The sequence below is a fragment of the Epinephelus moara genome, chromosome 22, assembly GCF_006386435.1.
Source record: "Epinephelus moara isolate mb chromosome 22, YSFRI_EMoa_1.0, whole genome shotgun sequence".
In the NCBI taxonomy this organism is placed as follows: Eukaryota; Metazoa; Chordata; class Actinopteri; order Perciformes; family Serranidae; genus Epinephelus; species Epinephelus moara.
Window position 1 is genome coordinate 3,229,462 of NC_065527.1, and position 13,040 is coordinate 3,242,501.

General features: G+C 44.9%; 1 protein-coding gene across 1 annotated transcript in view; it reads left to right on the forward strand.

Moving 5' to 3' along the window:
- LOC126384223 (triple functional domain protein-like) overlaps positions 1–13,040 on the forward strand; it is an 82,968-nt gene that overhangs the window by 28,602 nt on the left and 41,326 nt on the right. Inside the window, exon 2 of the mRNA XM_050035186.1 lies at positions 662–712. Within this exon, the coding sequence (XP_049891143.1) occupies positions 662–712 (51 nt within the window). The remainder of the gene's footprint in view (positions 1–661; positions 713–13,040) is intronic.

Sequence of the window (13,040 nt, forward strand, 5' to 3'; positions counted from 1 at the left end):
CCTCGTCTGAGCTTTGTACAAGCAGTTCCCAAACTCTCTTGTATTTTTCGGCAGTATTTCTCTTTGCTGCTCGCATCCTTTCCTCAAACAAAGCTTGTCTCTGTCTTGTGATAAACAGCCATGAAATATTCGATGTTCTCCATTGTGCCTTTTCCTGAATCATGTTTCCTGTGTCGCATTATATGATGGCACGCTAGTTACGGTGGAAGCGCGAGGGTCTAGGTACCATGTCTGAAGGGGTACTGTTGGTTCCAAAGGTACCATACTGAAAGTGTTTGGTGGAAACAGGGCTTACCCAATTTAACAAGTTAGGATTTTTAAACTTCAGTCATGTTTCCTCCTAGTCTGCTGTCATGGCATTTCGATCATGCCATTTTGTAACGTTGGCTTTGCATGTGATGTGTCAGCAGAGTAGTGGGATTAACGGTGGGTCATTGAGATATAAAATACTTAGCACAACGATCCATAAATTCAGCAGCATTGTAATAAATAATTTCACGCCTGTTGAAGAAGCCAACATGTCATCACCGGCTTGTTTATTCCTCTTCATCCTCCTCTCCATTGTTCCTTTTGCTGTTGGAGACATTTTGACATGAGTGAGATCCGCCCTAGTTTTGTGTTCGATAATAAAAAAATAATACGTGTGTATTTCTTCCTACAGATGGATCCCTCCCTAAAGAGCCAAAAGGAGATGTATCGAGTCAGATAGCAGGTAAGACAAACAGAAACAACCCCAAACACACACACACACACACACACACACACACACACTGATTCACAATGTTGCTGCTGTTGTGTCTGCTTTTGTGTGTCTGTGGCGATGGTGGAGGAGGAGTATGTTTTTTATTATAGTGGAAATAACAATGTCTCACTCACACACACACACACACACACACACATTAATATTTCAGTGTTCCCAGTGACAAAGACAGGTCATTGTCACTGTAATTTCTTCCTGACTCCCCTACCATCCCCGTCTCCACCCCTCCATCTCCCCTCCGCCATCACATACCACGTTCCCCAGCCCGTGATTGGCTACCTGCGTCTAGCACCCGTCTCCGTAGCGACAGCAGACTCTCCGTGATGAATTGAAAGGGACAATGTCTGTAGCTTTAATTCTCTGTTGTTGCTTTTTTACCAGCTCTCAGTCCGTTATTATTTGGTTTCAGATTTGATATGTTCAGTTGCCTGTTCTGTCTCCTCCATTTTGATTTATTCACCCAGTTTCCCTCATCCGAAAATCACCTGTCTCATTTACACTTGGTCTTTCTGTTGTTACATGACAGTGATGGCCTTGGCCAAAGGCTACATGTTCTTGGGTTGTCCATCCTCATCCTCATTCTCATGAACGTGATATCTCAAGAATGCCTGAAGGAACTTTCCCAACTTTGGTACAAACATCCACTTGGACTCAACAATGAACTGATTAGATTTTGGTGGTCAAAGGTCACAGTGACCTCACAAAACACATTTTTGGCCATAACTCAAGAATTCATCCTCTAATTATGACAAAATGTCTGATAGGATAAAATCATGAAGTTACGTTTTATATCCAAAAGGTCAAAGGTCAACTTCACTGTGACATCATGATGTTTTCTGGCCATTATCCAACACCATAACTCAGGAACAGAAGGGGCGACATTTGGTCAGAGACTGAATTGGTGACACTAATCTAGGGGTTTTCAGTTGGCATTTTTGGCTGCCCCGTGTGTGTTGCAAGGCTCATGTCTGTCTGCAGGAAACCAGAGAGGAAGACGTTTTTAAAAGTCTCTGTGTCCACCTCTCAGTACTTTTTTAGCTTCTAACTGAATCTCTGTGGTTTGGAGTTAAGTTTCTCGCCTGTGTGACTGTTTGTACTTTAGATATCTGCCATGTTTAACTGTTTCTTGTTCGCTTTCAGCTGTGTAGGAGTTGTGTGAAGTTACTGCTGATGAAAACTCAACATTTCCTTGTTTTGCTGCTTCACAATAAAAGCTTTTACTTAACAACATAATGGAAATTACGGGGGGCTTTTATTGTGAAGAATCTGTAGGAAGTTAAATGTGTTTATCAACAAATCGCGGAATTTGTTTGCGTCCTTTGGGGTTGCAGCGACATACTGGTTTTAAGGTATACCGTGATATAAAAGTTGACAGTTATCATACCATGTACATTTGCTTATCCAGGATATTGGAAAAAAAGCAACTGGACGTTAAGCCTCCCGTTTATTTTAGTTATCTTCAAAGGGCCACGCCCCCTTTTAGGGGAAAGTTTTGAACTTGACCCGGGAGAGACGCTAGTCGCGGCTAGGAGTTCATAATGCCAAAAAGTTGCTGCGTTGTTCACTGCACAGCAAATAATAAAAAAAAAAACAGAATTGCGATTTTCTTTGCTCCCGGATAGAGTGAAGAATGGGGAAAGAAGAAATCTGTGGCTCACAGCCATCAAACGGCAGGGTAAAGACAGAACACTACACCTAACGTTACGTCTGTGGTAGGCACTTCATCACAGGTTAAATGGCTAATGTTAGCTAGCTCGCTAAAGTCAGTTGATCTCAACAATAACATGAGATATTCTAATGAATGTTAAGTAATGAATCGACAGGACATGAATTGAATGAATGAATTGACAGGGTCATTCGTCCACACAGAGGCTGGCAGCTGAAAAGGGCACACACCTCCTATCATTTCCACTTTCTCGTCGTACCAAAGGCGGTCAGGACCTCTTAAACTCTCTCCGTAGCATGTAGCATGACTGGCCATTTCATCCGAAGGGGAAAGACTCAACTGATTTGTTTTTATTTACACTTTATGTGTGTGAAGAGCTCTGCCGCCAGTCAAAATCCCATGTTTCTATCACCTATGACGTCACCGGCGTGCAGCCCGTTGTAGTCCCGTTGAAGTCATGTATAGAGACGCAAATCTCTGCTGCGCTGGGCTGACGACCCAAACCAAGCCAAGCCAAGGCAGCACATGGGCGTGGAAGAACCGTAATCTTGGGTGTCCACCTTGAAACTTTGCTGATTGTGTAGATTTTCTGTGCTGCAGGGGTGAAGATGTTTTAAGCATCTACGTTTTAGTATTTCTAGTTTCTTTGTAGCAGAATCCATATTTGAAATATTGTCTGTTGTCATGGCCACATATGAGTCTGGACAGACATGTATGTAAACTGTAACTGCGACTTCACTGGTTGGCAGAGAAATAAAACCCTGGGGTGATAATTCTAGTTTCTGCTAATGTATAATAGACCAAGCTAAAAAGTATGCTCTGACACTTTGTTCCTGCAGTTAAGAGGGTTGGTGTCTGCTAGTCAATGTCGTCAGCCTGTCATTTGACATTTTGAGGAGACATATGACCACTTTGATATTTACGATTATTACTCCCCTGTGCGTCAGGAGGAAGTTTTAATGTTTAATGGACTGGACTTTCTCGTCTGAGGAGGAGACACACAAATGATTGATTCAGTAGCTTTAGTCCAAAACTATCAGCACTATCAGCCTTGAAAACTCCAAACCTAGATATAAAGGAGGACAGTGAGTTGGCAGGTTGCTCCGGTGCCCAGGGGCCCTGATGGACACAGCTCGAGCGCCTGCAGTAAAAAGGCAATGAAAACAACATGGACGCAGTTATATGTAGACAATACTTGGCTCCTGTTTGGCCCGTCTGAGAGACACTGTCAGAGCTGTGTTTTTCTTAAGCTTCCTGGTGCTTGCCAGTGATCATTTCCTGGTTTTGGGGGGATTATGTCTGTCCATCTGTTGGCCTGGCCTCCGCAGCCACTGGTCTGACTGGGCAGCTGAAGAGTGAGTTTCAAGGAGCGGGGGGAGGGCAGTGCTGTTATGTAATGATGTTAATGCCTTTGGACCTTGACAGATGTGCTGAAGAGTGCTTTGCAGGGAGAAGTGTTGCAGACTTGTGCACTTCCATCACTGTCTGTCTCTCCAGTTTGAAAAAGTAGAACTGCTCTTGAATTGAATTTGTATAAATCGTCAGTGATCAGTTGCATCCTGCAAGCTGAGGTTTCATTTCATAGCGGCCTCCAGATGGCGTGTCTGTGCAGACTGGAGGAGCTGAAGCAGAAAAAGGCTTGCAGCAGGCAGTTGGCTGTTGACAGTGAACTGCAGCAGGAGTCAACAGCTGAAAACAAGACTCACACAGTTCACTGTGTGTTGCACTGAATCTCAGTTGGTGACAGAAGGGAAGTGTTTCAGTATTTACACCACCGGATAAACTGATCAAATATAATACAGTGGTTGTTTTCCTCCCTCTGTCATCAGATTTTTGTGTATTAATCTCAGTGTTGCCAACAGTCCTCTTCCTCCGCCTCGTCACGGTTCGTCAGGATGACATCAGGTGGCATTAAAAGACCCGCACAAATGAACCCTTGGCACCAATAACAAGCCGTCTTTTCTCTCTCTCTGTCCTCTCTCCTCCCTCCTTCCTCCTCCCTCGCCGCTCCTCCCCTGCTGTGTCTGGGTCGCTGGGGTAACCCTGGCCTGTTTCTCGCTCGGTTAGCCTACCCTGCTATTAGAGGTCTGGACGGATGGAGAGAACAGAAAGAGGCGGAGGTGGAGGAAAGATGGTGCTCTCTCTCTCCGAGGCCAGAACTCAGATTTGGGGACAAAAAGAGGAGAGCAGGGGGGAGGACGTGGAGAGTCTGAGTGTAGCGGACTGGAAACAAACACCCTGTCTGTGCTGTTTAATCGCTCACGCTGTCAGCTCACTGTTTCTAGATAATGATACCCCCGTTTTCATAGACGAGGCCTGATTTTCAATGCAGCATGAAATAAGTGCAGCACTAATATCTCCTTTAAAAACTGCACCTTCGAGTCTGAGCTGTCTCTCTTGGATCGCAGCGGACGGCTGGCTGAAAGAATCATTCCAGTGGTGTTGAGGAGGATTTTACTCACAAGTTTAGGGCTGTCAAGCTGTAAAATATGTAGTGAAACCTGCCTCCCTCTGCCTTAAAGAGCTGCTAGCGGAGAGTTTTAATGTTTCATAATGCAGTGCAGGCTTTCCTACCCCAGTGAGACTAAAAGTTGGGTGCGAATGTTGAATATTTATTCAACTTTTTTTCATAAAGAGATGGGAAAATGTTGTAGATTAATAGTTACTTGGCACAAACGACAGCTAAAAATAAACACACATATTGCTCACTCACCAGATAAAACAATAGGCTGTAATTACATGTGCTCTCTTGTTAACTAGTTGCCCACTTGTATGTGTGTATAGAGCAGCAACACCAGTGCCAGCTGTGCCCACAGTAGGTGCATTGTTAGAGTAGCACAGCTGTGTCTGATCACAACAGCCAATCAGCTTGTTTCATCACCGTGCAATAGGACAACACCCTCCTGTGCAGCAGCCAATCAAAGGTGCGTTGATGCAGGTCGACAGCTGCCAGTTAGAAGTGAAATAAGGAGGGTTCATGACGTGAAAGACAGAAGATGGAGGAAGACAAATACAAAAGAGGCAGATGAGAATACTGGCAAGAGAGTGAGATAAAGAAGGAAACAGAGTCAGAGAACTGATGAACAGAGTGTCTTCTCTTAACATCCTCAGAGAGTTAGCCTCGGTTTCAGACACAGGAAACGTGACATCAGTCGTAGACACATCTGTCACCTTCTGCTGAGTTTTAGTCAGTGGGATTGTAGCCTCAGTAGTGTTGCCACAAAAACCACAGAAAGACAGGGGTTCATGTTTTCACATCGCCTCGGGTGTCGGAAAAGTCCATAATAACTGGAAAATGAATGTGCTCAACATGAGCAGCGCCAACTTCCAGACACATCTACAGACAGTAGCACCACGTGTCTTTGTGTCTTGTAAAAATCATCCAGGTTAGTGGTTATTGACCGTTTACTGAACCCTTCCAATGGACAGTGATTGTCCAGTCGTGGTAACGAGGCAACTGTCAGGTTCTTAATACTTTTCTGCATGTTTAAGTGGTGTGCTCTGTGGACTGATGTTTAGAAGCCTCAATTTCGTCATTATTGCCGCCACCGTCTTTGTGTTTTGGAGCCAGAAGTGACCATATTTAGGGGAGAGGCTGGCACTGAGGAACGAGTGGTGGCTCTGATTAAGAAGCGAAGGACACTATTAGCAGACAGCCTTTTATTCAAAGCGGCCCGCCCTTAATTGTGCATGAATTTAAGCCTTGATAATATGTAAACGGATGAGTTGAATAAAAATCTAACCCCGTACAGTTGTCATGAATGTTGAAATTAGCTCAGAGACCAAAACTGCTTTATACCAGGCTGTAAACATGTTTATTTCTGCTGTAAAGTTTTAACATGAGGGTCTGTGGGGACTGACTTGCTCTTGGAGTCAGCCTCAAGTGGACATTAGAGGAACTGCAGTTTTTGGCACTTCTGCGTTGCCTTCATGTTTCAGCTCCAGAGGTCGCTACTTAGCTTTGAGCTGCAGTATGAGCTGGGGATGTGCAGGATTAGTCGCCTAGTTAATTAAATGTTGCTACCTTCACTAGTTGGCACCAGAAATACTAGTCTGTTAAACTTACTATTACAAGTATTATTTATACGATTGCTGTCAGCCAGCGAAAATGCTGCTTGATGAATTTAATTATGTCTAAATGTAACTTGCATTTGAGTGCTCCTTACATGCGTCTATATTGAAAACAATGTCTTTGAGGGCACAAAGAACGTGGCATGTGCACGGCTCCTAACACTGTTATGATTTCAGACAGGAAACATGATCAGGAGCTGGTTAGAGATGAGCACTGTGCTTGTGCCTGAAATCAGGGATCCATTGCTTCACTCATGGTATCTGCCACTGTTGTCATTGTAAACTGCACATGTGCAGTGAGAGAACAGAAAGCGTGACAGGTGTAGCAACAGAAACTGAGCTCAGCCAACAGTCCGCTCACTGCTGCTCTTTGAGACGGTTTCATATTTTCACAAAATGAATGTATGTGGAGTGAGATTCATTTCAAGTGTTCAGTGTTTCCCACAGAATTAGAATCTATGTGTGGTGGGAGCTGACTGTATGTTTTTTTGTTTGGTGTGCGTGTGTGTGTGTCTTTGTTCATTCTGTGTCCACTCTCTAAAGTTAGAGATTTTTTTTCCGCTGCAGTTGATTGATCAGTCAGTCCGATCAGAGCCAACCCGTTCAGATCAATGGATGAGAGCAGCAGCTGGTCCTTAAAATTTTAGACCCTTAAATGGTTAAGTTTCCCTTTCACTGTGCCTGGCATTTTGCTGCTCTGTCTGTGCCTGGAGTACGCTCTGTGCTCCGAGAGTGTGGTGCTCTGAGTAACCGAAAGGTGTATACACACTGGAGCAGGGCGTGGCCCGTACTTTCCTGACTGAACCCGACCTGAGTCCAAGACCGTTATAACCGAGCCCGTCCCGGCCCCAGCAGACTTTCTGATTCTTAAGTCCGAACTTGACCCGAAATTCACAAATGACAAATTCCAGCACTTGAATAGGCCATAGCACAACGCAGCAGCATGTTAGGTGGGCCGAACCGGAGCAAAATTTCGGATTTGTTATCCGAACCCAGCCCGGCCCGTTGGGTTCAGGTCGGGTATCCACACATTTCAACAGCGCTCCTAATGACAGTCCAGCTCAAATGAATATGTGGCGGCAGATGTGACTGTGGCAGACCTCCACAAATGAATGAATGTGTAGGAAACTCAGGTGTAAGTGTTTGCCATCGTAGAGTTGTTGTAGGAAGGAAAGTGCCTCTGAAACAGCCTTTAGACCACGGGAAAAATAAAATATGTTCACGCATATTTGAGTGGAATCAATATTAAGTGTTGAAATCAATTATTTCCATTGAAGAGTTTCCCACAGTAAAACCCTCCATGAATAAAATGAAGTCAAATAAAACTACACGAGCAAGTTTTTCTTTTGTCAGAGCGTCTCTGATCAGGATGTAGGTCAGCGGTCCAGGTCACGGACGCCCTATTCCGGTCCACTCCCTCAGCTTCAAGGAATCCCTGCCATTCCCACACTTCCCCCAGCAAGGAATTTCTGGCACGCCGTGAATGTGGGAAGTCCACAATCATGCAGGGATGCGCACACATGTGCACGGTGTTGGTTTCTCTCGACCCGTAACAGCTGGTTTAGGACCGATGCTTCCAAGTCAGCTGCTGGGGAGCCATTATGAGATTACGTCTGCATGTAACTGCTCTTTAATCGGATAGGGAAGATGCATGTGTGTGTGTTTGTACATGTGTGTGTGTGTGCGTTCTTTTGGTGGTATGTAGGCAACTTCTCCCCTCCCTTCGCTGACTGACCGTACCACCCGTCCCATCTGTCCTGGTCCAGGCAGCTGTTGCATTCTCTCTGTCTCTTCTTTTTTAAACACACACACTTGGACCCCTCCCTGAGGTATTCGCCACAGTCTCTCAGGGGCGCTCTTGTAATGGTGTTGTCGAGTAAACTGCTTTGTTGTATGAGCCAGCCTAACGCCCACTTGACCTCTCAGAGGCCCCTACAAGTCTCAAGCCTCTGAGGTGTGCGCTGAGTGTTGACATATTCTGACACACACACACACACGTCCCACTAACTCTCCTGACCTGAATGATGGACTGACTGTGTTGTAGTAGTTTCCATACAGCAAAGGATGATGGGCATTTCTGGCATTTCCCTCGCATCCCGTGCCCTTTTCTCACTGAGGGGTGGAGCCATATCAGTGGCTGCTCCATTTCACCCCTACACACTTCACACTGGACCAGTGACCCAGGCAATACTGGGACAGACGGTCCATCAGGAAAGGTTGAGCTAGTTCATGGGGAGGGTTTCTTTCGTATGGGATGGATGAACTTCCTGGAAAATACTCGTCACGTCAGCTGTAAAGTGTTCTTTGGAATTTAAGGCAATGGACAATGGACGCTGGTTTCTCAGACTTCCTGAATGAAGTCATCATAATGAGGTAATACCTCCCTCAGCTGCAGCTAATGGCTTATTGATGAGTGATCAGATAAGGAACGTCATAAAATTGCATATTCTGGTGTTTCCCTCAGTTTGCTGTTGTTCGTCATCAGTGTCAGGGAGGGTCAACATAATTACATGTTATTTGCTTTTCATTTGGCGTGCCTGGCAACTTCATGCATCACGGCACTTAGAATGAATCCAGACATAATGATCCTGGTGACCTCTGTGACCTCGAGATTATGTGGTGAAAATATCACATATTCATGCACAATTAACTTTATAATGTTTATGGTGTATTCTGGGGTAAATTGCTAAACACTTACATCATATACAGATGTGTACGATGCCCAGCACAACCACAGTCTGATACTGCTGGTCAATAAGCCCCGTCTCCACCAAACCCTTTCAGTCCAGTACCTTTGGAACCAGCAATAACCCTTCAGACATGGTACCTAGACCCTGGGTCTGTTCAGACAGTCCTCTTAAATGTGGGCGGGGTTGTTGTCACTCACTGCTCCGTCCAGCACTCGCTGTATTTCCTCATCAGCGGTGACACAGATGGAAGTCTGCACCTGGTTTATCGTCCACAGAACGAGGCTGCACGCCCACATTTTCACAACAAAATAGAACAGGCTGCAGTGAGAGTCTCTCTCCATGGGATATTTAAAAATAGCAGCTTTGTGCATTTAGTCCTTCTCAGGCAAGCTCAGGGGTTTAGTGTTGCTGTAGCCCACAGGAAGTGAGGATTAGAATATATGACCTTCACATAATCCGCTCCAAATGAATCTATATTTTTAAAGTCATTACTAAAAGTGTGTGTCATATAAAAACTAAAGTGATGGTCAAAGTTGTCACAGTGAAATTTAAGGTGTGCTGATGGATTCACGTCATCAACTCATGCATTGAGTAACATTACAAGTTAACGTTCCACCTTAAAAGTTGCCGGCAGTATGAACAGAGGTTACATAAAACCAGAGTGACCGTCCTCTAATGACCAATCAGACTTCAGGGTTCACAGCTCCACCTTTTAGTACCAGATCTGTGTGCTAGGTACCCCAACAGAGGGGGGACCAAACATGGGGACGCTAAGGAACGCTTCTGTTGGTACCATCCACAACTTTTCACTGTGGAAATGATAACTGAACTGTACCGTACTGCTCGGTGGTTACGGGGCCTAAGTGGCTCCAGTGGAATGATAGCCGTGAGGGAAAGATTGTGTTGTATATTTAATATTACATGTAAGTGTCTCCTGCGCTGTAAGGGTTCTCCCAATCAATCTCAAGTCTCCCTCTTGATGCTAAGCAGCTTCTCAGGTTGCACAAATGCAGTGCAGGCATATTATAATTATTGCCCCTCCTACACCTCGAGGATTACCTCCAGGAACCTGCCTTTCCAAAAGACAGGCAGATTAGCAGCTCACCTAAAGCCACATCGGGTGAACACTGACTCTGCATCCACACAGTCTGCACACAGAGCTGTGCTCCTGCTTGGAAATGTTTGCACCAGCTTTTCCGTGCGGACGTGTAGACAACACCAGAACGGGCGGTTTGGGTTGTCTGCTGGATTGGAATATCTCCCCTCAGGAATCCCAGGATTAGCCTCAGCTGCTGCCACTGTGCCCACAGCCGAGTGCGATCCCATCAGCACGTCGGCCCGTCAGTCTGTCATTAGCTGATGGTCACAGCGGACTGCGTTTCCCCATCGGCAAACAAAGCCAAAGCCACAGCAATTTATGGATTATTATTATTATTATTATTTTGTACAATTTGTGGAAGAGTTATCAAGCATGTCTTGCTGGGCAACCAATCACAAGTGGCGACACTCCCAGACAGGCTCCGCCCTCATCCAGCTGACAGGTACAATGTTATGGGCAGTGTGTGGGTTAGTGGGTGGCAGTTACAGATCTACCACGAGGTCATCACCTTCCTCTCCTTTTTCTCCTCGTCCTCTAAATCCCTCCATCACCCCGACAGGAAGTGAATTTAATATTTTCTTTATATTGCTTTAAAATTAAATGAAAATAAAGACGCAGGAAAAAAAAGGAAAAAAGGGAAAGAAGGATGGAAACGAGTGTGTTTGACGGTGACGGATTGTCGTTTCCTTCCTCCTCTGTTTATGTGTCCACCTGTCATTTCCCCCTCTGCCTTCCTCTTCCTCACTCGTGCTCGCTTTCCTTTCCCTTCACACCCTCTTTTCTCACACACACACACACACACACACACACACACGCAGACACACTTTTCTCTCAGCCTAGTTACGACAGGATGACTCGTCTAATTATCTCACACATCTTGATAGTTTCTCTTTTCCTTGTCCACTTCCGCTGTTTTTGCTCATCATTCATCCAGAAAACCTTGTGTCTCCTGTGTGTGTGTGTGTGTGTGTGTGTGTGTGTGTGTGTGTGTGTGTGTGTGCGCATGTGTGTGTGACCTGGCCACTCTATATTTAGCTGCTGTGCCACTTTCTCTGGTCCCAGAGCACTGCAGAGCTCAGAGAAAGTGTTGCGTCTCTGTGGTTAAATTTACCTTTGTGTTTGGTGGAAGAGAAAATCCACCCCCAGAAATACTTGTGCACCGTTACAAACCTGCTGGAAGATAGAGAGGATATCATGTTGAGATAACTTCCACATCCAGTGCCGTGTGGATCTAGATAATGAACTGTAATCAGCGTGTAGTAAGAAATGATTCCAGCAAGTGGTCCTGTGTGCAGACGTGATTGTGTATCAACGAGCAATCACACAGGATGAAATCATGGAATTATTCTCATCATCATCAAAGAGGCAAAAATACCTCTAAACTAACGTCATGGTTGCATCAACAATCCAGTGAGCATTTATCTGGACGCAACATCTTCACTGCACTCTTCTGGAGCTTGTTGAAAGACATTTGTAACATGCAGCAGATCACTTTCTGGACAGTGGTTCTCAACTGGTCCAGACACATGGTCCAGGCCAAGACATGGTGACGTGAGGTGATGCAACAGTCTGCCGGTAGTCGTTTGATGTAGGTTTGGTGAGTGTGGGCCTTAAGGTTTCAATCTGCAGATGAGTAGAACAAAGGAGTGTGTTTGGAAGAAGGGAAAGGTTTTGTGGGTTGAAAGTGTGCGTCTGCGTTTCAGGGTGTTTACAGAGGACAGAGTGTGTCGGGCAGAACCTTAAATCTGACTGTACAGTAGTGAATTCACACACAGCTACAAAGCACTCACTGTATGCTCCCACTCCCTCTTAACACTCTGTCTCACACACACACACACACACACACACACACACACACACACACACACACGTAGTGGTTTTCAGCTTGTCATGTTGTCAACGTTTTTCATTGACCTTTGATTACCCTGCTGCCTGGTGGCAGACAGCCAATCAGACAACAAGTTTGTGGGAAACATCAAAGATTGTCTTTGTTTTAGAAGATGAATCACTCCTTGGTGAAAAGATGCTGACTTATTCATTTGTGTGCACGTGTTGTCTTTTACTCTCAGGATGCACACTCCCTCAGAATTTAATACGACAATGGTTGAGACATCACTGCTGTTGATAATTAATGCTGATAAATATTATACTGTATGTATAAGGTAACGTTTAGCGATTGAAACACACCTGTAATGTTTTATAGAGCTGCAACAGTAAAGATAAGATACGATAAGAGAGATTTTATCCTCATCCATCTGTATACAGTGCAGGATACAGTACATAGCGGAAACAAACTGTGTTTCTCCTGCTCCCTGGTGCAAAACAAAAAGAACAAGTGATGCAACATTCAGTAGGATAGAAGCAAACATTCAGCCTGCACACATCAGGTGTAAGCTGCAAGACAAGACAGAAAACAAGGTACAAACATATAGCGCTATACACAGGACAACTACACCGAGCTATATCATAAAGAATAGAAAAATATACACTCACACCGGCCACTTTATTAGGTACACCTGTTCAACTTCTCGTTAACGCAAATGGTTAATCAGCCAATCACGTGACAGCAACTTAATACATTTAGTCATGTAGACATGGTGAAGACGAGCTGCTGAAGTTCAAACGGAGCATCAGAATGATGAAGAAAGGTGATTGAAGTGACTTTGAACGTGGCATGGTTGTTGGTGCCAGACGGGCTGGTCTGAGTATTTACTGGGATTTTCAGCACAACCATCTCTAGGGTTTACAGAGGAT